We start from the raw sequence: 25,765 nt of genomic DNA, 5'->3' as shown, positions 1-25,765 counted from the left end.
TAAAAATTCCCAAAAACTAATACAAATAATTTTCTCCCCAGGTTGGTCCCCATTGGGAAGGTGTTGTAGACAAGTGTAGCCGTGGTCGTTATCAACCTTTACTTTTGCTGTATGCTGTACCCCAGCCTCAATCGAATAATCCCAATAATAATCCCTCCACACAAATGTCTTCGGCCCAGTATATGCAAGAATTGGCTCATAACTCGCAATCGCCTAATGTTAGAAGAGCCATAACACCCAGTCCCGAGAAACCACAATTGGGCAATACCAGACGTGCCATTACACCCACTCCTTTACGAGTGCCCAATGATTATCAAAATCTAAGCGTTATACAAAATAATATTTTCCCCCAGAATCCTCAAGACAACAATGTGGCCCATATGAATGCTCTCAACAATGATGAAACTGATTCCTATATCAGTCGCAAAACCGTGGAACATGTTCTAAATGCCCAATATCAGAATTTGAGCATAATACAAGATAAAATCTTCCAACAAGATGAAAAAGAAATTTCTGCCATGACCAGTTATCATCAGCGCAAATCTTTGGAGGCTGTTTTGAATGCCCAATTGGCACGCAAACATCAGCAGCATTTACAGCTGCAAAGAAGCCATAGTGCAGAATCCGGCCATGTTTCGGGCTCCTCGGCCTCTTCTACAACATCCTCTACCAATTCTTCATCACCTCCTAGTGATGGCTTAACCATACCAGAGCATTTAAATCAACCTAGACGCCGTGATTCGGGGAATTGGTCAGGTGATCGCAATTCAGCCAGTTCAGCTTCTTCCACTACCCTGGATAATCCCTATTTGTATATGGTGGGCAAACAACGTTCGGCCTCTGCGGTGCCACAAAGTCCCACACGCAATGGTTTGCCTTATGATCCCGGCTATGATTCATTCTCTTTGAGTTCTACGGACTCTTATCCACCCAAGCATCCGTTGAATCCTCAATTGGCCAAAATACCAGAAGCTTCTCCCTCCGTAGTTTTAACCGGAGACTGTGAGAAATTGTGCCATGAGGCTGATCAGTTGCTAGAGAAATCCCGCATTTTGGAAGAATCTCATGATTTAGAAACTGCTTTGGTGTTGTGTAATGCTGCCGCCGGTAGAGCCCGAGCAGCCATGGATGCTCCCTACAGCAATCCTCATACCATGACTTTTGCTCGCATGAAACACAATACTTGTGTGATGAGAGCTCGTTCGTTGCATCGCCGTATTTTAATTGAAAAGGGTGCCGAAATGGATGCCATGCCCGAAATGAAACACATGCGTGAGGGTAGCACCAGCAGTGTCATAAGACATGTCCGCCAAAATAGCAAAGACAAAACTTTGGAGAAGAGTCCGGCACAAACAGCCTTGAACAGCATTAACTCACCCACAGCCAGCAACAATAAATCCATAGAAATTTATGCCACCTTACCCAAAAAGAAGAGCCCTCTTAAGGCTTTGATAACTGCCTCGGCTTCCAATGAGGTAGACAATATAGAATATGAGCCATCACCCTCCAAACCCGAAAGAGAAGGACGTTCTTTATTTGGGCGCAACAGCAGCAAACAAGATAAAGACAAAAGAAGTCGCAGTGAGGATCGTAATAAAATCACTAGAGAATTTTCGCTTACAGAGACTTTATTGGTTAATGCCAAGGATACCCTGAAGAAGCACAAGGAAGATAAAGATGAGAAAAAGGAAAAGGATAAGAATGGCAAGAAGCAACATAAAATAAGACGCAAGTTGTTAATGGGCGGTTTAATTAGACGCAAGAATAGATCTATGCCTGATTTAACAGAGGCCGGCGATGAGGTGGCCAATGCTGCACAGGCTGCTATTGCTGCAGCTCCTTTAACTGCTACCGTAGATGATTCGGTGGTAGGTTTGCAGCTTAAGAACTCCATGAGTGGTTATATATCAGAGGGTCATTTTGATTTCCGTGATCCTGCAGCCAATAATGGCTCGACAGCCAATCCCAATTTGGAGAGAAGTAAATTAATGCGTAAGAGCTTCCATGGCAGTGGCCGTCAGTTAACCGTGGTGGCCAAAGTGGCTCCACCACCACCACCCATGAGAACCTCTTCAACTTTAACACAACAACAACTGCAGCAACAATTGGCTTTGCAGCAGCAACAAGATGCCGCCTTAATGCAGCATTTCCATCATGAGGCCAACTTATCGAATATTTCGGCCATGAGTTCGAACACCTCCATAAGTGAGGATTCCTGCCAGACCATTATAACAACCTGTGCTCAAGTGCATTCCGAACAAAGTCCGCTTAAGGAGCAGCTGTACCAACAGCAGCAGCAGCAACAGCAACAATATAAATTAAACCATACTTCCGAACAGGCAGTAGATGAGGTAGATGGTTTAGTGGTTCCATCACAACATGGCAGACAAGACTCACAAGATTTTCCTCCACCACCACCGCCTTTGGAATTGCCTCCTTATCCCAGTCCGCCACACTCCGTGTCTCATTCACGCCAGGCCAGTGAAGATTTTCCACCACCACCCCCCGAAATTGACATGGAACCTCTCAACCAACAAATCAATCAAATTCAAGCCTTGGAGGCAGCCAACAAACAACAAAGAACCTTGGAGTCAATGGAGGGCACCACCTCTATATTGGCCCAACTGCAGCAGAGAAAACACATGATGAACATGCGCAAAGAACACGCCAATACACCCACCTTTAATCAAATGAATGCCAACGAAAACTCCTGGCTAAGAGAGCTGCAATCTAAGCAATTGCAAAGACAGCAAGAACTCACCAATGTGCAAAGCATGGCACAACGCTACGAACAACATCAATCACCCAGTCCTATGCGAGCCTTTGGTTCTCAAGAACTTTTAAATGCCAAACCCACAAATGCGCGTAATCAAATGAATGATGAGGTGGATTGTTTGCCTCAACGGCCACCACCACCAGCCTTGCAGCAGAGACAACAGGCCCTTAATAACATCTTACCCAAACCGAAATATGACATCTCGCAAAACCAAATTGCCGAGGAGATCAGAGAGGTGGAGTTGCTCAATAATATGGTGCAACAAACTTTGAACAGTGCCCAACCTGGTGGAAATCCAGCAGCCCCGGTTAAAAGAGTAAAAAAGAAAAGTGTTTCTTTTTGCGATCAGGTTATTTTGGTGGCCACAGCCGACAATGAGGAAGATGATGATTTCATACCGAATCCTATATTGGAAAGAGTTCTTAGAACCGCCCAAAATCCCAATGATAAGGTGACAGCACAAATGATACAGCAGCAGCAACAAAACATTATGAGACTACAAACAGAGGCTCCCACAAGAAATATACAACATCAGCAAGTGACTGCAGCTAATCAGCCACAACAATCTCCCATGTTGGGAGCAGAGAGAAGGGCTTCCTTGACCAGCCAGCAAGACATGCAACGTTATGTACAATTGCAAAGACCACAAATGGAGGCTTTAAGGCTGCAGCAGCAGCAAATTCAGCAGCAACAGCAAATGCAGCAGCAGCAACAACAGCAATTAATAATGCAGCAGCAAATGCAAAAACCCGCACAACAACTACCCACGGGCCAGGTTTACACACCCATCAGCGACATTTATCGCCTGCAGCAGCAACAACAGCTACAAAATGCTGCAAGCAATACTATGTCACATCACAATGAAGCACAAATCACACATCAACAACATTCACAACAGCAACAACAACCTGCCCCAGTTAATACACAAATGGTGCCACGCACAAGTATGAGCGGCATCGCTAATGTTGCCGCGCAGCAACATATGCAGATGTTGGCAGCACATACACTACAACAACAGCAGCAACAGGCGCAACAAAATTACAACATGGCTAGGCAGCAAACTGCCGCCCAACAAGCCCCCAACTATTATCCAGGCATAGCTGGCTTGGATCAGCCCTCCCAACCGGCACAACAACACATACCCTCACCCTATCAAAGAGTACCCCTGCCTCATGGTTATCCCACCAATGAACCTTACCAACGAGCTCCCCAACACTTGAATCCCGCCCAAGTCCACACACAGCCTAACAATCCCTATTTAACTTTGCCTCAAACCAACCCCAACCATTTACAGAATCAACCCACCAAAACTAAAAAAGTTAGTTTCGAACCAGGAACCAAAGGTGAATCCATGGAGTCCATTAACAACATCAATGGTTTACCGCCCAAACCCTCTTTACTACAACAACAGCAGCAACAACTACAACAACATGGACTGCCGGCAATATCAAATCAGCAGCAGCAGCAACAACAGATATTACAAGCTAACACCCTGCCCTGCAATGACACCAATGCCGTCAATGTCACTGCCATACCCACCCGAGTCTACAACAATGCAATCGTCAAGGCTTCGGCCAAAGCAGCCGAATGCAATCTGTGTCGAAAGCGGCATGTCATAGCACCCCAACAATATTGCACCAACTGCGAATACTATTTGAAAATGTTAAACAATAGAAGATAAGACCTTTTTTAAACTAAATTTAAGTATTTTTACTTTTTTTTCAAAAAAAAAAAACTAAGTTAAAAAGAATCTCATATGAAGCTAGTATCAACGAAAATTTTCGCTAAATTAAAAACATACATATGTAAATATTAAGCCCATTTTGTACATATGTAAAGGTAAGTATTTAATTTTGAAAAATATTTTTAAAAAAATCTCCTATGTGATATTTTTTGTTGTTAAAAAAAAAGAAAAAAAAGGTCTTACTTTCTGCCAGGAAAGGTAATTTTAGTTTAATATTTTGTATACAAATATATATATAATTTGCAAGCCTGCTATGCATGCTTTCCTAATGCTTTTTAAGCTTTAATCTATTTACTAATTTACTTAGATTTCTAATTTCTTAAGAGCTTCCTTCCATTTTACCGAAATTAAAAATAAAAATAACAAATTGTTTCATTTTATTGACTACTGTGCAACAGTTTTTTCTTTTATATGAAATTAACAGTTTTATATTTTTTAATTTAATATTAAACTTATTTATAGTTTTTTTTTATTTTATTATTTCCTTAAAATTAAGTTTTATTTTAATATAAATTTAAGTTTTTTTTTATATGATTATTATATTTTACCATTTATTATACATTTTATAACGTTTTTTATCCCATATGCTTACAGCAAACCTACAGCAAAAAACAACAGCCTGCAAGAAAAAAAAAATATGAAAAAGTATAAAAAGAGATGTTTGAAGCATCCACAGCAAGAATGAAAAAAAATAAGTAAATATGAATCATATAATTTTTTTTTATAAAAAATAAATAAAATATTCTTTTTACAGTTAAAAAATAATTAAAAAATGTTTTTTTTATTTCAAAAATGGAAAATTTAAAAAAAAAGATTATTAAATAAGAAAAATGTATGCAGGGTTAGATTTAACATATTCAGTTTTCTTTAATAATTATAATGTGTTACATACTTTTAGGCTGTTTAATTGCTGAATGTAAACTGTAACAGTTAACTACTATATTGAGTTCATGATATGATGTTATTTTAACTTTTCTAAAGCATATCTTAGGGGGTTATAGTAAAATGGTGAATTTTTATTAAAAATGACGATAAACAAAAAAGAGTTCATAATATTTGTCATATTTTAGGGCTTAACTTAACAAATTCATAATGTTAACTGCTTTGTATGTTAATGTTATAGAAAAAATGTGGACAGCTTTCTTAAACATACACAACAAAAATACGGAATTTTATGTTTTTTGCATTTATCTTGGAATTCTGTGGCCAGAATTGGCCGAAAATGACTCTAAGATATAATTTTACATGCTGAATCCGAAAATGCATTCAAAATTTGTCTACGATTAGTATTTCTTACCAATCGGCAAGATTTATATGAAATATTAATCTTAGGAAAATTCTGTGGCCATTTTCGGATTCAGCAGATGGAATTATACCTTAGAGTCATTTTCGGCCAATTCTGGCCACTATTTTAGAAGAAAAATGGAAAAAACATTAATTTCAGGAATATTGGTCAACATCACTTAACAGAAAATGTTGTAACATAGAAATGTTATTGTATAAAAACTGTATCATGCTTACAGCACTAATATTCCTGAATTTTATGTTTTTTGCATTTTTCTTGGAATCCTGTGGCCAGAATTGGCCGAAAATGACTCTAAGGTATAATTTTGCATGCTGAATTCGAAAATGCATTCAAAATTTTTCTACGATTAGTATTTCCTACCAATCGGCAAGATTTGTATGAAATATTAATCTTAGACTAATTCTGAGGCCATTTTCGGATTCAGCGTGCAAAATTATATCTTAGAGTCATTTTCGGCCAATTCTGACCATTATTTTGGAAGAAAAAAGGAAAAAACATTAATTTCAGGAATATTGGTCGACATCACTTAACAGAAAATGTTGTAACATAGAAATGTTATTGTATAAAAACTGTAGTATGCTTACGGCGCTAATTGGCTAATTTAACTAAATTTTATGTTTTTTGCATTTTTCTTCGAATCCTATGGCCAGAATTGGCCGAAAATGACTCTAAGATATAATTTCGCATGCTGAATCCGAAAATGCATTCAAAATTTTTCTACGATTAGTATTTCCTACCAATCGGCAAGATTTGTATGAAATATTAATCTTAGACTAATTCTGAGGCCATTTTCGGATTCAGCGTGCAAAATTATATCTTAGAGTCATTTTCGGCCAATTCTGACCATTATTTTGGAAGAAAAATGGAAAAAACATTAATTTCAGGAATATTGGTCAACATCACTTAAAAGAAAATGCTGTAACATAGAAATGTTATTGTATAAAAACTGTAACATGCTATGCTTACAGCATTAATTTTCCTGAATTTTATGTTTTTTGCATTTTTCTTGGAATCCAGTGGCCAGAATTGGCCGAAAATGACTCTAAGGTATAAATTTGCATGCTGAATCCAAAAATGCATTCAAAATTTTTCTAAGATTAGTATTTCTTGCAAATTGAGAAGATTTCTATGAAATATTAATCTTAGGCAAATTCTGATGCCATTTTCGGATTCAGCATGCAAAATTATATCTTAGAGTCATTTTCGGCCAATTCTGGCCACTATTTTAGAAGAAAAATGGAAAAAACATTAATTTCAGGAATATTGATCAACATGAACTTCACACATAACAGAAATGTTATTGTATAAAAACTGTAGCATGCTTACGGCGCTAATTGGCTAAATTAACTAAATTTTATGTTTTTTGCATTTTTCTTGGAATCCTGTGTCCAGAATTGGCCGAAAATGACTCTAAGGTATAATTTCGCATGCTGAATCCGAAAATGCATTCAAAATTTGTCTACGATTAGTATTTCTTACCAATCGGCAAGACTCATATGAAATATTAATCTTAGGAAAATTCGGAGGCCATTTTCGGATTCAGCAGATGGAATTATACCTTAGAGTCATTTTCGGCCAATTCTGGCCACTATTTTAGAAGAAAAATGGAAAAAACATTCATTTCAGGAATATTGGTCAACATCACTTAACAGAAAATGTTGTAACATAGAAATGTTATTGTATAAAAACTGTAACATGCTTACAGCACTAATATTCCTGAATTTTATGTTTTTTGCATTTATCTTGGAATCCAGTGGCCAGAATTGGCCGAAAATGACTCTAAAGTATAATTTTGCATGCTGAATTCGAAAATGCATTAAAAATTTTTCTACGATTAGTATTTCTTACCAATCGGCAAGATTTATATGAAATATTAATCTTAGGCTAATTCTGAGGCCATTTTCGGATTCAGCGGATGAAATTATACCTTAGAGTCATTTTCAGCCAATTCTGGCCATTATTTTGGAAGAAAAATGGAAAAAACATTAATTTCAGGAATATTGGTCGACATCACTTAACATAAAATGTTGTAACATAGAAATGTTATTGTATAAAAACTGTAACATGCTTACAGCACTAATTTTCCTGAATTTTATGTTTTTTGCATTTATCTTGGAATCCAGTGGCCAGAATTGGCCGAAAATGACTCTAAGGTATAAATTTGCATGCTGAATCCGAAAATGCATTCAAAATTTTTCTCCGATTAGTATTTCCTACTAATTGCGAAGATTTATATGAAATATTAATCTTAGGAAAATTCTGATGCCATTTTCGGATTCAGCGGATGAAATTATACCTTAGAGTAATTTTTGGCCAATTCTGGCCACTATTTTAGAAGAAAAATGGAAAAAACATGAATTTTTGGAAAATTAGGAAAACAAGCCTCCATACTTAACAGAAAATGTTGTGACCGAAAAATGTCATAAAAACTGGTGCATACTTAGGGCGCTTTAAAACATCAATGTAGGTGCAGTCTGCTAATATGCCTGGATTGCATGGATATTGCATCCATTTTGAAAACCAATAACTGGAAAAGGCTGGAAACATAAAAATTTTAATTTTACTCGCTCAATCAAAAATTTTCCACCAAACTTAACTACGGTTTGCTTTTTGCTAGATATACAGTTGTTTGTCTTACACTCTATTTAAAAGAAGCCCTAAGGTATGCTATATTTCTAAAACTGTGTGATACAGTGGAGCCGATTGCAAAATAAACATTAATAAATAGCAGACACTTTTTCTCCCACAGTTTTGGTGATTTTTAATTAAATTTAAGCATATACATATTTTTATTATTAAACTTTTTTAAAATTGTTTAATTAATTTATTTATTTTTATTAAAAAGAAAATGACTTAAATTATACAAAAAATATATTTTACACAGACTTGTATATTAATTGACTATAATAAAAGAGATTACGACAAGAGAAATCCTTAGAGGCACTCACAGTTTCTTTGACTACAGCCGAAAATATCATAAAATAAAATATTTGTAAGGCTTAAAACAGATATTTTTAAATACTGCAACTCTTTTTCTAGATACAATAACCATTAGCCAAGTTATTTTATGCCTCAAACTAACCCAATAAAACTGTGAATGTCCCCTTAATTATTATTAGATAAAATATTTTACAAAAATATACATTTATGAAAGCTTAAACTAAAAACAAAGATAATGAATTTGTATAACAAAATTAGACAAATGTAATAAAATTTACATGAAATTTGTTAACAAAAAGTTTTAAAACAGTTGAGTAGATAAATATTACAAGAAAAGATGAAGAAAACTAAAATAATAACAAATAGATAAATAATACAAAAGCTAAGAAAGTAACAAAGTTTATGTTTAACTTGATTTCCACAAGATTTTTGAAAAACTCTTTGAAAATCATTTAAAAACTAAAGGGACAGAATGGTTACAAAAAAAAAATATAGAATAAATTCACAACATTCAAAAAAATAAGTACATCACAGAGAACCTTTTCTTTTGCTTTACTAAAAACTATAACACATTCCATATTCATTACTTTTCATCCATATAGACATAAGCCTCATTGGTAATACCATTCTTTATGGATTCCTTGGTAATATTTGCTCTAGGCTCTTTAGTATTATTCTCATCTGACGAAGATGAAGGTTCAGTACATTGACACTCATCGGTAGAGGCCGTAGACGATGAGGTGGCTGGTGGTAGTGCAGGATTTTCGGCATCGTCTTCATGTTCTACATACTTATAACGCATGGCCAGTAACATGAAGATAAACATATCAATTACCATAAGAGCGGCAAACAGGGCAAATTCAGCGGCCTAAAAACAAAATAAAAATTGTTTTTTTTATTAATTTTTTATGTTTTACAGCATGTCAGTATTTTTCAATCATCTTACCTGAGATTCAAAGAATTTTAGTTCAGCTATTACCACTACCAACATGTTGCCTATGGCTACTGAGAGCAGCCAGCATGCCTGCAATACCGATTTCATGGACTGTGGTGCTTGCGTGAATGAGAACTCTAAACCGGTGATGGAGAACATAATTTCAGCTGCTGTTATGACAATAATTTGAGGCAACTGCCACATCATATGTACAGAATTGGGCTCCGTTACTACATGAGTTTGATAATTCTGTAAGAAAGAACAAACAAAAATTTAAATCAAAATTTCTGTGAAGAAAAAACTGTATTTTTATAACAAGTTTTTAGTATAAAGATACTGTTTTTATACTAAAGACTCGGGCTTTAGTATAAAGACTCAGTATAATGAGACTAATTATACTAAAGACTGAGTCTTTATACTAAAGAATGAGTCTTTAGTAAAAAGACTCAGTCTTTAGTATAAAGACTCAGTCTTTAGTATAAAGACTCAGTCTTTAGTATAAAGACTCAGTCTTTAGTATAAAGACTCAGTCTTTAGTATAAAGACTCAGTCTTTAGTATAAAGACTCAGTCTTTAGTATAAAGACTCAGTCTTTAGTATAAAGACTCAGTCTTTAGTATAAAGACTCAGTCTTTAGTATAAAGACTCAGTCTTTAGTATAAAGACTCAGTCTTTTGTATAAAGACTCAGTCTTTAGTATAAAGACTCAGTCTTTAGTATAAAGACTCAGTCTTTAGTATAAAGACTCAGTCTTTAGTATAAAGACTCAGTCTTTAGTATAAAGACTCAGTCTTTAGTATAAAGACTCAGTCTTTAGTATAAAGACTCAGTCTTTAGTATAAAGACTCAGTCTTTAGTATAAAGACTCAGTCTTTAGTATAAAGACTCAGTCTTTAGTATAAAGACTCAGTCTTTAGTATAAAGACTCAGTCTTTAGTATAAAGACTCAGTCTTTAGTATAAAGACTCAGTCTTTAGTATAAAGACTCAGTCTTTAGTATAAAGACTCAGTCTTTAGTATAAAGACTCAGTCTTTAGTATAAAGACTCAGTCTTTAGTATAAAGACTCAGTCTTTAGTATAAAGACTCAGTCTTTAGTATAAAGACTCAGTCTTTAGTATAAAGACTCAGTCTTTAGTATAAAGACTCAGTCTTTAGTATAAAGACTCAGTCTTTAGTATAAAGACTCAGTCTTTAGTATAAAGACTCAGTCTTTAGTATAAAGACTCAGTCTTTAGTATAAAGACTCAGTCTTTAGTATAAAGACTCAGTCTTTAGTATAAAGACTCAGTCTTTAGTATAAAGACTCAGTCTTTAGTATAAAGACTCAGTCTTTAGTATAAAGACTCAGTCTTTAGTATAAAGACTCAGTCTTTAGTATAAAGACTGAGTCTTTAGTCTAAATACACTGTCAAATATAATTAAATATGAAGGAATTCTTAAAATAAATTAAAAATATCCATTAATACTTACAAATCCTTCTTTATTATTTCCATTGACCAACAATACATAAACTCCACCAGCTCTAGCCGTAACATTTGTTAGAGGCACATCATTTAACGACAATATCACATTGCCTCTTGCCACAGTTATCGCCTGCGAAGTGTTATACGAAGATAAAGCCGTCTTAAGATCACTGGAATCATGCAAACTGAAATTACCCTCACTGGCGGGTATATTAAGCAGTACTCTGACAATGGGATTACCTAAATTAGGTTTCTCGGGTTTATCTTCAAATTCATGCATGCGGTCATTGGCGATAAAATAACTGACTGCTTTTCCGGGCACCACATTAATATTGCCCGATACACTAGGGCAATTCGAATCAACGGCAGTGGCATCAAATTTGTAGGCCATTTGCAGGGGAGCCATTATTTCATTTTCTTGCCACAAGCCCAATGAAGGGAAATGGTTGTCTTTTTTCATATCACTGAGAGGTAGTTCGGTATTGAAGCTGTAGTGACAAGGCATGCCATTATAAATTCTAAGCTGGGAAGTCATGCCGGTGGGTAGAACCGGTTCCAAAGCTTCAAGTTTTAATTCCACAAATGCTGACAATATAAAAGCCACTGCTGCCAAAAGACCTCCCAATGTTAGTTTTTGTAAAGGTCTTCTTATGCCAATTATGGATAGAAGTGGGTATATAACATAATCAAATATTGGTATAAAACCCAAAATCAGTAAAGGATTAATGACCTGCATTTGATCCGGTTTAATTGTGAAACCCCACAATTCACCATCCATACGAGTGGCCTGGAATGTCCAACGGGAACCCTGTTGATCGAATAGAGCCCAGAATACGGGGAAGGGTAAAAATAATACCAAAATCTTCAACAAGGTCTTGGTGTCGGATACCATTTTCTGTCCCACTTTAGGTTCAGCATAATCTAACCAGTGCTTGCGTGGACTAGTCTTACGCTCCCTTCTCCATCCGCCTATGGCATGGGATATACACTGAGAGACTCCAAATATCATGTTACCGGCTGGGGGTTTCATAACATACAGTTTCTTGCCGGCTATAAAGATTATAACAGAGAGCAACATCAAAATGGCGGGGACTCCAAATGCCAAAGAGAAACAGTCTTTATCGCCAAAACAATGAACATCTTCTCGAAGGATGGGAGTCACCGAGGTTGAGATCATAGAACCAGCATTAATGGCGAAATAGAAAAGCGAAAAGAAGGTGGCCAATTGCTTGGCTTGATCGGGTAACTTAAATTGATCGCCTCCAAAAGCAGAAACGCAGGGTTTAATACCACCCGTACCAATGGCTATAAGGACTAGACCCAGTATAGTTGCCGGCCTGCAAGGAAAATAAGTGTGTAGTTTGTAAATCATATTGAATACTCAATGATTAATTGTTACGAAAAAGATCTAGGAAATTACAATTTTTATTAAAGTTATTTGAATACTTACTGCACCGGAAGATTAAGCGAAGGTACTGCTCCCAAAGCCACAATTATACCACCAATCGCATAAACTATAGACAAATACAGAATAGTCTTAAATTTGCCCAGCCAACTGTCAGCAACGATGGCACCCACCAGGGGGCACAAATACACCAACATGGTGAAGACATGAAACAAAACCGTTGAAGTGTCATTGTCATAGTGCAATTTACTGGTGAGATAGAGAACCAAAATGGCTGTAATGTAAAAATTTAAATAATAAAAGCAAATTACAATACATTTTAAAATTTATTAAATAAAACTCCACTTACTTCTCATGCCATAATAATTGAAACGTTCACAAAACTCATTGCTGATGATAAAACCCACAGCTTTTGGATATTTCACCGGCTGTAAATGGAAAAAAAACGAAAGAAAAAGAAATTATAAGTATAATTGATTGTTTTAAAACCACAATTTTATAATTTTAAATATTTCTGGTATATTTTTCAGCATTCCATCACGTTTTTAATGAACAAAATATTAGTTTGACGATTTTATTTACCAAATTCTTTGGTAAAATTATCTTGTTATGCGTTAAAGAAAATGGAAGTATTTGAAAGCTTAAATTGCATAATTAAAGATACCCTACATTTGGCTGTGTTATGCTTCGTCACTACTATACACATTTTGCCAAATGTCAGCAGGACATGTCAGCTTTATACTAAAGACTGAGTCTTTATACTAAAGACTTGGAGTCTTTATACTAAAGACTTGGAGTCTTTATACTAAAGACTTGGAGTCTTTATACTAAAGACTTGGAGTCTTTATACTAAAGACTTGGAGTCTTTATACTAAAGACTTGGAGTCTTTATACTAAAGACTTGGAGTCTTTATACTAAAGACTTGGAGTCTTTATACTAAAGACTTGGAGTCTTTATACTAAAGACTTGGAGTCTTTATACTAAAGACTTGGAGTCTTTATACTAAAGACTTGGAGTCTTTATACTAAAGACTTGGAGTCTTTATACTAAAGACTTGGAGTCTTTATACTAAAGACTTGGAGTCTTTATACTAAAGACTTGGAGTCTTTATACTAAAGACTTGGAGTCTTTATACTAAAGACTTGGAGTCTTTATACTAAAGACTTGAAGTCTGTATACTAAAGACTTGGAGTCTTTATACTAAAGACTTGGAGTCTTTATACTAAAGACTTGGAGTCTTTATACTAAAGACTTGGAGTCTTTATACTAAAGAATTGGAGTCTGTATATTAAAGACTTGCAGTATTTATACTAAAGATTTGCAGTCTTTATACTAAAGATTTGGAGCCTTTATACTAAAGACTCCAAGTCTTTATACTAAAGACTTGGAGTCTTAATACTAAAGACTTGGTGTCTTTATACTAAAGACTTGGAGTCTTTGTACTAAAGACTTGGAGTCTTTATACTAAAGACTTGGAGTCTTTATACTAAAGACTTGGAGTCTTTATACTAAAGACTTGGAGTCTTTATACTAAAGACTTGGAGTCTTTATACTAAAGACTTGGAGTCTTTATACTAAAGACTTGGAGTCTTTATACTAAAGACTTGGAGTCTTTATACTAAAGACTTGGAGTCTTTATACTAAAGACTTGGAGTCTTTATACTAAAGACTTGGAGTCTTTATACTAAAGACTTGGAGTCTTTATACTAAAGACTTGGAGTCTTTATACTAAAGACTTGGAGTCTTTATACTAAAGACTTGGAGTCTTTATACTAAAGACTTGGAGTCTTTATACTAAAGACTTGGAGTCTTTATACTAAAGACTTGGAGTCTTTATACTAAAGACTTGGAGTCTTTATACTAAAGACTTGGAGTCTTTATACTAAAGACTTGGAGTCTTTATACTAAAGACTTGGAGTCTTTATACTAAAGACTTGGAGTCTTTATACTAAAGACTTGGAGTCTTTATACTAAAGACTTGGAGTCTTTATTCTAAAGACTTGGAGTCTTTATTCTAAAGACTTGGAGTCTTTATACTAAAGACTTGGAGTCTTTATACTAAAGACTTGGAGTCTTTATTCTAAAGACTTGGAGTCTTTATACTAATGACTTGGAGTCTTTATACTAAAGACTTGGAGTCTTTATACTAAAGACTTGGAGTCTTTATACTAAAGACTTGGAGTCTTTATACTAAAGACTTGGAGTCTTTATACTAAAGACTTGGAGTCTTTATACTAAAGACTTGGAGTCTTTATACTAAAGTCTTGGAGTCTTTATACTAAAGTCTTGGAGTCTTTATACTAAAGACTTGGAGTCTTTATACTAAAGACTTGGAGTCTTTATACTGAAGACTTTGAGTCTTTATACTGAAGACTTGGAGTCTTTATACTAAAGACTTGGAGTCTTTATACTAAAGACTTGGAGTCTTTATACTAAAGACTTGGAGTCTTTATACTAAAGACTTGGAGTCTTTATACTAAAGACTTGGAGTCTTTATACTAAAGACTTGGAGTCTTTATACTGAAGACTTTGAGTCTTTATACTGAAGACTTGGAGTCTTTATACTAAAGACTTGGAGTCTTTATACTAAAGACTTGGAGTCTTTATACTAAAGACTTGGAGTCTTTATACTAAAGACTTGGAGTCTTTATACTAAAGACTTGGAGTCTTTATACTAAAGACTTGGAGTCTTTATACTAAAGACTTGGAGTCTTTATACTAAAGACTTGGAGTCTTTATACTAAAGACTTGGAGTCTTTATACTAAAGACTTGGAGTCTTTATACTAAAGACTTGGAGTCTGTATATTAAAGACTTGGAGTCTTTATACTAAAGACTTGGAGTTTTTATACTAAAGACTTGGAGTCTGTATATTAAAGACTTGGAGTCTTTATACTAAATACTTGGAGTCTGTATATTAAAGACTTGGAGTCTTTATACTTAAGACTTGGTGTCTTTATACTAACGACTTGGAGTCTTTATACTAAAAACTTGGAGTCTTTATACTAAAGACTTGGAGTCTTTATACTAAAGACTTGAAGTCTTTATACTAAAGACTTGGAGTCTTTATACTAAAGACTTGGAGTCTTTATACTAAAGACTTGGAGTCTTTATACTAAAGACTTGGAGTCTTTATACTAAAGAGTTGGTGTCTTTATACTAAAGAGTTGGTGTCTTTATACTAAAGACTTGCTGTCTTTATACAATCGACTTGGAGTCTTTATACTAAAGACTTGGAGCCTGTATACTAAAGATTTGGAGCCTTTATACTAAAGACTTGGAGTCCTTATACTAAAGACTTGGATTCTTTTTACTAAAGACTCCAAGCCTTTATACTAAAGACTTGGAGTCTTAATACTAAAGACTTGGTGTCTTTATACTAAAGACTTGGAGTCTTTATACTAAAGACTTGGAGACTTTATACTAAAGACTTGGAGACTTTATACTAAACACTGAATCTTTATAAGACGCAGTTTCTCTATATTATGTACGGATTCCCATTAGTCTCCTTCTATCTTTAGATAATTTTCTATTTCATTATTTTCTTCAAAGTTAGACAAATAGAAACATGTTTTGATTGATTCGCTATTATTTTTACTCTTTCATTTACAATTTAGCTAAATAATTATTGTGTTCATGTGTTTCTCATTTCAAATTATTGATAATTACCCACAAATTCAATTTAAGTAAATGTTACTCGTGTATATTCAACACAAAATACTACTTTGTATGAAAATATCTTGAAAAATGTAGCGACACTACATGGCACAAATAACATTTATAAGTGGAAAATTTTGTTTAATAATGTGTGATTGGAAAAAACGTTATAATCAGTTTGCTAGTATGATTTCAAAACCAAGGAAACTAGTATTATTTTATACTTTTCTAAACATGTAAGAATTTCTGAATTTAAAAAAAGTTGTACTAGTATTAGAAGTAGTAGTAATACTGGGAAGTTTTATAGTTTAGCACTAATCCCAATTATATCATAATTAGCATATTATTAATTTAATAAATATTTCCCTTATAATATTTATAATGTCTGTAACTAACTTATTTTATTATATTAACAACTTATCTGTAATAAATAACACTTGATAAATTCTACTAAAAGATTTAATAACTCTTAACAATTTATTCGAAAACAAAGAGAAAAAGTACAGCCATAAATAATAAAATAATTTATAACTAATGATGGACTTAAGCGTAACATAAACTAATGTTATTTATAAGCACTTTTTCAAAGAAATAAACTGCAATACAAAATCAACTACAAAAATCTATCAAGTCCAAGTCAAGGATGGTCAATGGTATAAATTTTGTTAAAACTTTAGCTGTTAACAGCAATAAAAAAAAGTTACATTCACAGCCAATCGTGCGAGATTGTATGAGTATGAGTTTTGAAATAATGAATTTGTTTTTATAAAAAAAAAATCAAGACAAAAAACGAAATATTATTATTTAACCATATTAATGTTAATAACAAAATAATGAAAACAATTTCGCTTTACAATAATATAATACAAAACAGAAAACTGAAATTTATAAATAAATTAAAATAAAATTTTAAATTTTATGTTTTTTTTAACATGCAAAAATGTTTTGCTTTTTTAACACACATTTCTTTCCCATATTTTAAGCGCATTTAAAGTAATTTGTAAATATTTTATTATTTACACCATTAAAATAATAGATATATGTGTTGTTTTTATTACCAGCTTGAAATAATGATGAAAGTTACATGATTTAAAAATAGAGTAGAATTAAAAAAAACTATTTCGTACAGAAAATAACAACTCATAATCAACTAACCTTACTAAACTTGTAAAAGCGTTATAATATTATAATGTTTAACACAAGTTCACAAAAGAACTTCCAAAGAAGTAGAAATGTAAGACCACTGAAAGCTAGTATAAAAACTCCAAATATTTAGTATACAGGCGCGAAGTCTTTAGTATAAAGTCTCCAAGTCTTTTAGTATAAAGACTCCAAGTCATTCAGTATAAAGACTCCAAGTCTTTAGTATAAAGACTCCAAGTCTTTAGTAAAAGGACTCCAAGTCTTTAGAATAAAAATTCCAAGTCTTTAGTATAAAAACTCTAAGTCTTTAGTATAAAGAATCCAGGACTTTAGTATAAAGACTCCAAGTCTTTAGTATAAAGACTCCAAGTCTTTAGTATAAAGACTCCAAGTCTTTAGTATAAAGACTCCAAGTCTTTAGTATAAAGACTCCAAGTCTTTAGTATAAAGACTCCAAGTCTTTAGTATAAAGACTCCAAGTCTTTTGTATAAAGACTGCGAGTCTTTAGTATAAAGACTCCAAGTCTTTAGAATAAAGACTCCAAGTCTTTTGTATAAAGACTGCGAGTCTTTAGTATAAAGACTCCAAGTCTTTAGTATTAAGAATCCAAGTCTTTTGTATAAAGACTCCAAGTCTTTAGTATAAAGACTCCAAGACTTTAGTATAAAGACTCCAAGTCTTTTAGTATAAAGACTCCAAGTCATTCAATATAAGGATTCCAAGTCTGTAGTATAAAGACTCCAATTATTAAGTGTAAATACTAAAAGTCTTTAGTTTAAAGACTTCAAGCCTTTAGTATAAAGACTACAAGTCTTTAGTAAAACGACTCCAAGTCTTTAGTAAAAGGACTCCAAGTCTTTAGAATAAAAATTCCAAGTCTTTAGTATAAAAACTCTAAATCTTTAGTATAAACAATCCAGGACTTTAGTATAAAGACCACAGACTGAGTCTTTAGACTACAGACAGTGGCTTTTAACACATGATTGTCATACAACTCCCTAATCAATTTCCTAAATTTGCTAATTCTAATTTAACATAAAATTAAAAAAAAAAAATATTTTATACAAATTTATGCATATGCATAATATTAATCTGTATATTCTTAAATATATTTCACACAACAGGTTTAGAATTTATATAAAACATTTTAGAAAATAAATTAATAGTTTCAAATTAATTCGCATACATAATGTTTGGAAAAATTCCACTTTGTCGCCAGAACCCCAGCGTACATAATTAAGTAATTGGCAAACCAGTTTCAGAACCGTCGTACGTTATTTAAGTACGCTGGCATTAGAGCTCGCGAACTTGTTCAAAAACAATATAACTTGTTGTTGTCATTATTACCATTAAAAGTGCAAGTGGCCCACTTTCGAAGCAACAATTAAAAGTAAAGGCAAAATATTTAATACTTAATTTTATTTAACAACTTTTTCTTATCGTTTAACGTATGTTTTGATTTCGCTCTTAACACTTCAAATAAAAGATTTTATGGTCACGAGATTTGTTTTTTTTTTAAATTTATTTCAAGTTTTTGTTTATTTCAGGTGCAATTATACACAAATAATGTTGTACATTTCTTTGGTAAAATTGCCCAAATAACTTACATAAGTTTATTTCGACAAACATTTTCTCCAAAAACTAATTAGAAATTATGTATTACATATTATAAATAGTTAATAGCATCCGGTTTTTTCATTGTTATTGTAACATATGTATCTAAATTGAAGGGGAATTTACGCTGCTATTCTCTCTGTTTAACTGGTAACTTCGATACTGTACTCATACTTTTAGTATAAACACCCAATTATTAATATCAAGACTCAGTTTATAGTTTAAAGACTTCAGAGTCTTAACTATAAAGACTACAGAGTCTTCAGTGTCTTTAGTATAAAGACTCCAAAACTTTATTATAAAGACTTCAGAGCCTTTAGTATAAAGACTTCAGAGTCTTTAGTATAAAGACTCCAAGTCTTTAGTATAAAGACTTCAGAGTCTTTAGTATAAAGACTCCAAGTCTTTAGTATAAAGACTCCAAGTCTTTAGTATAAAGCTCCAAGAGTCGTTAGAATAAAGACTCCAAGAGTCTTTAGAATAAATACTTCAGAGTCTTTAGTATAAAGACTTCAGAGTCTTTAGTATAAAGACTTCAGAGTCTTTAGTATAAAGACTTCAGAGTCTTTAGTATAAAGACTTCATAGTCTTTAGTATAAAGACTTCATAGTCTTTAGTATAAAGACTTCATAGTCTTTAGTATAAAGACTTCATAGTCTTTAGTATAAAGACTTCATAGTCTTTAGTATAAAGACTTCATAGTCTTTAGTATAAAGACTTCAGAGCCCTTAGTATAAAGACTCCAAGAGTCTTTAGAATAAAGACTTCAGAGTCTTTAGTATAAAGACTTCAGAGTCTTTAGTATAAAGACTTCAGAGTCTTTAGTATAAAGACTTCAGAGTCTTTAGTATATAGGCTTCATAGTCTTTAGTATAAAGACTTCAGAGCCCTTAGTATAAAGACTCCAAGAGTCTTTAGAATAGTCAGAGTCTTTAGTATAAAGACTTCAGAGTCTTTAGTATAAAGACTTCAGAGTCTTTAGTATAAAGACTTCAGAGTCTTTAGTATGAAGACTTCAGAGTCTTTAGTATAAAGACTTCAGAGTCTTTAGTATGAAGACTTCTTTAGCATAAAGACTTCAGAGTCTTTAGCATAAAGACTTCAGAGTCTTTAGTATAAAGACTTCAGAGTCTTTAGTATAAAGACTTCAGAGTCTTTAGTATAAAGGCTTCAGAGTCTTTAGTATAAAGGCTTCATAGTCTTTAGTATAAAGACTTCAGAGCCCTTAGTATAAAGACTCCAAGAGTCTTTAGAATAGTCAGAGTCTTTAGTATAAAGACTTCAGAGTCTTTAGTATAAAGACTTCAGAGTCTTTAGTATAAAGACTTCAGAGTCTTTAGTATAAAGACTTCAGAGTCTTTAGTATAAAGACTTCAGAGTCTTTAGTATGAAGACTTCAGAGTCTTTAGTATAAAGACTTCAGAGTCTTTAGTATGAAGACTTCTTTAGCATAAAGACTTCAGAGTCTTTAGTATAAAGACTTCAGAGTCTTTAGTATAAAGACTTCAGAGTCTTTAGTATAAAGACTTCAGAGTCTTTAGTATAAAGACTTCAGAGTCTTTAGTATAAAGACTTCAGAGTCTTTAGTATAAAGACTCCAAGTCTTTAGTATAAAGACTCCAAGTCTTTAGTATAAAGACTCCAAGTCTTTAGTATAAAGACTCCAAGTCTTTAGTATAAAGACTCCAAGTCTTTAGTATAAAGACTCCAAGTCTTTAGTATAAACACTCCAAGTCTTTAGTATAAAGACTCCAAGTCTTTAGTATAAAGACTCCAAGTTTTTAGTATAAAGACTCCAAGTCTTTAGTATAAAGGCTCCAAGTCTTTAGTATAAAGGCTCCAAGTCTTTAGTATAAGGACTTCAAAATGTCCCTGTTCAAAGTAAAGTATAACAAATTGGAAATTTTGCAATCAATTAAAGTGATGAACAGTTCTTTACACGGCTTTCAAAATTGTTCATCAAATTTAATTTAAAAAAAAAATCGAATTAATTTTCTGCAAAGTTGAATAAAATTTAAATTTTATCCAATATCCAAACCAACTTGTCATTCACTGTTTTATAATTATATAAATAAAATACAGTTTATACATGCCATATAAATAAGAGTAAAATATTTCATTTTAGCAATGTGAAGGTCAATCACTTGTTGAATTTAATTTTTTTTTTAACATTTTCAAATTAGTTTTGACACATTTATATTTGAATTATAAATTGTCATTTCCAATGTCTATCTGTCTAAATTATATTAATTTTGTTAATAAATCTTTGTATAAAAATCTATTATAAAATCACATATACAAATACATGGGAGTATTTAGCAGTTTTGGGTTTAAAAATGCTTTATATTTAACTAACGTTTATTGATAGAATATTTTTAATATCGAATGTTTTTTTTTTGCATATTAATTGGGTTATTAAACGCTTTAAACAAAATTCATAGTTATATGTATGGATTTATTGAAGTGGCATTGTAGGGGGGATATTATTTGATTTCTCAGTGACGTTAAGGAATATTTGTTTATTCAATTTCAATTAATTGATAATATTTACTAATTGTCAATACTTTTATGTTTGTCGCTTGAAGTTATGATAAGAGCAAAAATTTCAACAACAAAAAAGCATAAATTAAGTTAAACCAAAATTTTGTTGTTCTATTAACGAATTATTACAAGTACCTCACCATGAAATTAATCTTAATATAATAATACAAAATAATTATGATTGGATGTTCAATTTTGCTGTTTTTAAATAAATTGAAATATCAGCAATTATTCTTAAAAAAGTTTATTGAACCTTTGACGTAATTTTGAGAATTTTTAATAAGAACAATTGCAATAAATCTGACTTTGTCTGTATATAGATGTCCAAATTTAATACAATATATTGATAAATTTGTATTACATAATTTATTTTATTTTCGTAAAAATCGCTGGTTCATCGTACGTTACACATTATAAATCTGACTAATGGAATGATGATATAAATATACCATAGCAGTGATGGGATTTGAGGCACAAATGTGTGTTTTGGCACTGTCGCTTTGTGTTTGGTATCATGGCCCACTCGATATTATTTTGGCTTAATAATAAAGGTTATAGAAACATTCACCTAGGCTTGAATTTGTGAACATTTATCCTGTAAAGTGTTGCCAACAGCTTGACAGTTGACAGTTTAGGGTTGGTAAAAATGAAGCATTACACGAGAGAACAATGATGAATAATATTTCAAAAGCAATTAAAAAGTTTTCGAGTAAAATAATCATAAATATTATTTTCAATCGTCAAAATTTTCGCATTTGGAGTTCAGAAAACCCACATCGGATAGGAAAAGACGGTTACTTTCCAAATTTTTTTCTCAAAGGACGGATATTACTTTACACTCGATTTAATTTCTAAAAATTACAAAAAATTCATGAGATTGTCAAAAGATTACTACGTAGAAATACTATACGAGAGAGTTCTGGTCCGGTTATTACTACCTCGGGAGTAAGGAACAGTTCTAGTTCACTTTATTTGAATACCACATGCCATTTAAACATACATAGATTTGACCAGGAGGGGACAAATTACCATTTATGATATTATAATATTGGCAAAAATTGGATTAATTGATATTTTTGTTACTTTTGCAAAACCTGAAAAAGTTGGCGTGTCAAAATATTGACACAAATTCTCAAATTTTAAGAAGGATTTGCCTCTATAAACCGTGTCTCTTCCACCAAAAATCAGAGCTATATTCGGCTGTGCCGAATCTTATATACCCTACACCAAATTGTACTTAAAAATATTTTTTTTTAAATATTATTTAAACAAAATTAAACATTTTTTTAATTTTTATTTTTTTAAAAATTTGTTTAAAAGAGTTTTTTTTTTACCAAAAAGAATTTATGACAAAAAAAATGTTTGATGAAAAAAAAATTCGGGTTAAAAAATATTTGTTCCGATTTTGACTCATTGTAGGTGCAACTTACTATATACATATATCGTTGCAATGGACTTTGAAATATCTATCATTAGATATCCATATTGTCAATATGATATAGGTCAAAAATAAGTCAAGAATCGAGGTTGTCCTGGATTTTTCCTCATATCTCAGCTATTTGTGGACCGGTTTTGCTGATTTTAAATAGCAAACTTCTCGCAAGCATGTCTGACAGAATTATTGAAGATTTGAATCCCAAAGATATCAGGGGTCTTCAGAAAATTGATTTCAACAGACAGACGGACATGGCTTAATCGACTCCGCTATATATAAGGATCCAGAATATATACAGCCCAATTATGAATAAAAAATTCCGCGGGAGTTTGTTCCCCGGGAGTTTTTTCCCATTGAATTTGAATTGAAAAATGAGAAAAGGGAAAAAACTCCCGGGGAATTTTTATTCATAATTGGGTTGATATACTTTATAGGGTCGGAAATGAAAAATGTAGAAATTACAAACGAAGGTGAAGGGTATAAAAATAAAATCACAGAATAAGGCAGGCAACGCAGCTGCTGTAACAAAGCCCTACTAGAGCCTACAGAAAAGGTTCTATTTTTGAATCACTCCATTGAAGAAGTTTTGAAACCTCTTGCTTTTAGTAGAATTTTGTCAGACATCCTTCCACTTATATATTAATCTATATTAATGACTTAGTAATTCAGATATACATAGATCAAAAGTAGGGCAAAAATCGAGGTTGTCCCTGTTTTTTCCTTATATCTCAGCCATTTGTTGGACGATTTTGTCGATTTTAAATACCAACTGAGCCGGAAGAATTCCCGATATACTGATATATGAATCATGTATGTAAGTTATTTGAGGGCTACGGAAAGTTTATTTCAACATACAGACGGACATGACTATATCGACTTCGCTATCTATAACGATCCAGAATATATATACTTTGGGGAGTCGCAAATGAAAAATGAAGAAATTACAAACGGAATGACAAACTTATATATACCCTTGCAACTCATGGCGAAGGGTAAAATAACATGTTTATCAATGTGCGATCTGCTCTAGGATTAATATTAAATATTTATTTCCTCAAAACTTCATTTTGTTGAAGTTTACCTGGGAAGTGGTGTATAATAATTCCAAAATTAAAGAATTATGATAGTTTCTTTTAAGAAAGAATTTTCTTAAAAAATTTCAAGTATACAAATTCAAAATATCTGTTCTTATTATTCTAATTGAAGCTCCATTAAAAGTAAATCACAAGTACAAGGTATATACAAATGTTTTTAGCAACACGTGTCAGGAATTTCTAAAACAAATTAGTATATTCAATTTATTCAAATGTTTGTCAAATCAAAATTATTTAAGATATTATAAATTCAGTCCAAGTAACTGGTTGTTTTAAAGACCTGTCGGAATTAAGGTATGATTATGTGTTTTTCGCACATATTTAATTAGAAGATGAAATAATTATTTTCAAATCTAAGATTTTTAGTAAAAAAATTTTGAATTTGACTGAAGACCTAACCAAAGGATCTAAAAATTTTCAATAGTGAAAATTTCATATTATTATCAAAAATATTATGCAGTATTGACTTGTAAGTATTGCCTTATAAAATATAATATTAATTGGAACTACTTTTTGTTTACGATACCTATAATGTAGGAAACAGCTACAGAACTAGTTACTCTATTGGTTTCTTGTATATAGCGATAGATTTTTAACACTTTGAGAAACTCGCTCTCTTAAAAGTCTGATAAATAGTTGTAAATTTTAAATACTTTGCGCTAAGCTTTAATATTGGTCAAGAAATTAGTTTAAAATTAATTGATACAATGCTTTCGAAATTTGATTAAAATTCATGGATAAATTATTGGCAAATCGAATTCAAACCTTTCCAAATTGAAAATGATTAAATTTAAATATTTGAATGCAGTGTGTTAAACTAAATAAAATATCGATCGATTTTTCTATGGGATACAAGCTGGAAGTCCGATTTGAATTTTTTTAAAAAACTGTCTAAAATTATCAATAAAAATAATACCCTACATTGAGTAAATGAGCAACAACATTTTTCTATTAAAATTTCAATACATTTATTTTCAGATGTGGGCCTTATATGTTCGCCAAAGCTTAATGTGTTTCATCGGTTTCAACGTGCGAGAGATGGTTTGCGCGGTTCAGAACTGGTGATTTTGCCACGGAAGAGAAATATCGTCCAGGACATTCAAAAAATTATGAATACCAAGAAATGAAGGTATTACTGAATGAAGATTGTTGCAAAACTCAACAAGAGCTTTCAAAATCATTGGGAACTACTCAAGCAGTAATTTCAAAACATTTGCGAGCAGCAGGATTCATGAAAATTGTTTACCATACGAATTGAAGCCGAAATGAAGCTTGAACGCTATAAAAGAAAATAATTTTTGCACCGAATCATTACTTGCGATGAAAAAAGGATCCATTATGATAATCCGAAGCGTAAGAGATCGTATGTGAAGCCCGTTCAAACAGCCGAATCGACATCAAAGCCAAATATCCATGGCGCTAAGGTAATTCTCTGTATTTAGTGGTACCAAAAGGGTCCTATCTATTATGAGCTGCTGAAATCTGACCAGACCATCACAGGGAACCTATACCAAACGCAACTGATTCGTTTGCAGCGAGCATGGGCAGAAAAACGCTCATAATATTTGACCAGACATGAAACCATAATATTCAATCATGACAACGCTCGGTCACATGTTGCAATACCTGTTAAGAATTTAGAATTAATTTGTTGGGCAAAACTTCGCCTTTTCCGCTTTATAGTCCCGACCGTGCCCCGTCCAACTACTA

At 32.6% G+C, this 25,765-nt stretch overlaps 2 protein-coding genes across 5 annotated transcripts in view; one reads left to right on the top strand and one right to left on the bottom strand.

The window, feature by feature from the left end:
* Nucleotides 1–4,586, top strand: part of ec (echinus) — a 236,796-nt gene extending 232,210 nt beyond the window's left edge. For all 3 annotated transcript variants that reach the window (XM_065506896.1, XM_065506897.1, XM_065506895.1), the window contains one exon: nt 42–4,586. In XM_065506896.1, the coding sequence (XP_065362968.1) occupies nt 42–4,457 (4,416 nt within the window). In that variant the 3' untranslated portion in view covers nt 4,458–4,586. The remainder of the gene's footprint in view (nt 1–41) is intronic.
* Nucleotides 4,587–8,604: 4,018 nt separating this feature from the next.
* Nucleotides 8,605–25,765, bottom strand: part of yin — a 33,485-nt gene continuing 16,324 nt past the window's right edge. For both annotated transcript variants that reach the window (XM_065507888.1, XM_065507889.1), the window contains exons 2-6: nt 12,920–12,998; nt 12,616–12,844; nt 11,173–12,502; nt 9,713–9,949; nt 8,605–9,634 (exon numbers count right to left, since the gene is read on the bottom strand). In XM_065507888.1, the coding sequence (XP_065363960.1) occupies nt 9,350–9,634; nt 9,713–9,949; nt 11,173–12,502; nt 12,616–12,844; nt 12,920–12,998 (2,160 nt within the window). In that variant the 3' untranslated portion in view covers nt 8,605–9,349. The remainder of the gene's footprint in view (nt 9,635–9,712; nt 9,950–11,172; nt 12,503–12,615; nt 12,845–12,919; nt 12,999–25,765) is intronic.

This window comes from Calliphora vicina, chromosome 4, assembly GCF_958450345.1.
Source record: "Calliphora vicina chromosome 4, idCalVici1.1, whole genome shotgun sequence".
NCBI classification, from domain to species: domain Eukaryota; kingdom Metazoa; phylum Arthropoda; class Insecta; order Diptera; family Calliphoridae; genus Calliphora; species Calliphora vicina.
This window is presented reverse-complemented; position numbering and strand designations above follow the sequence as displayed.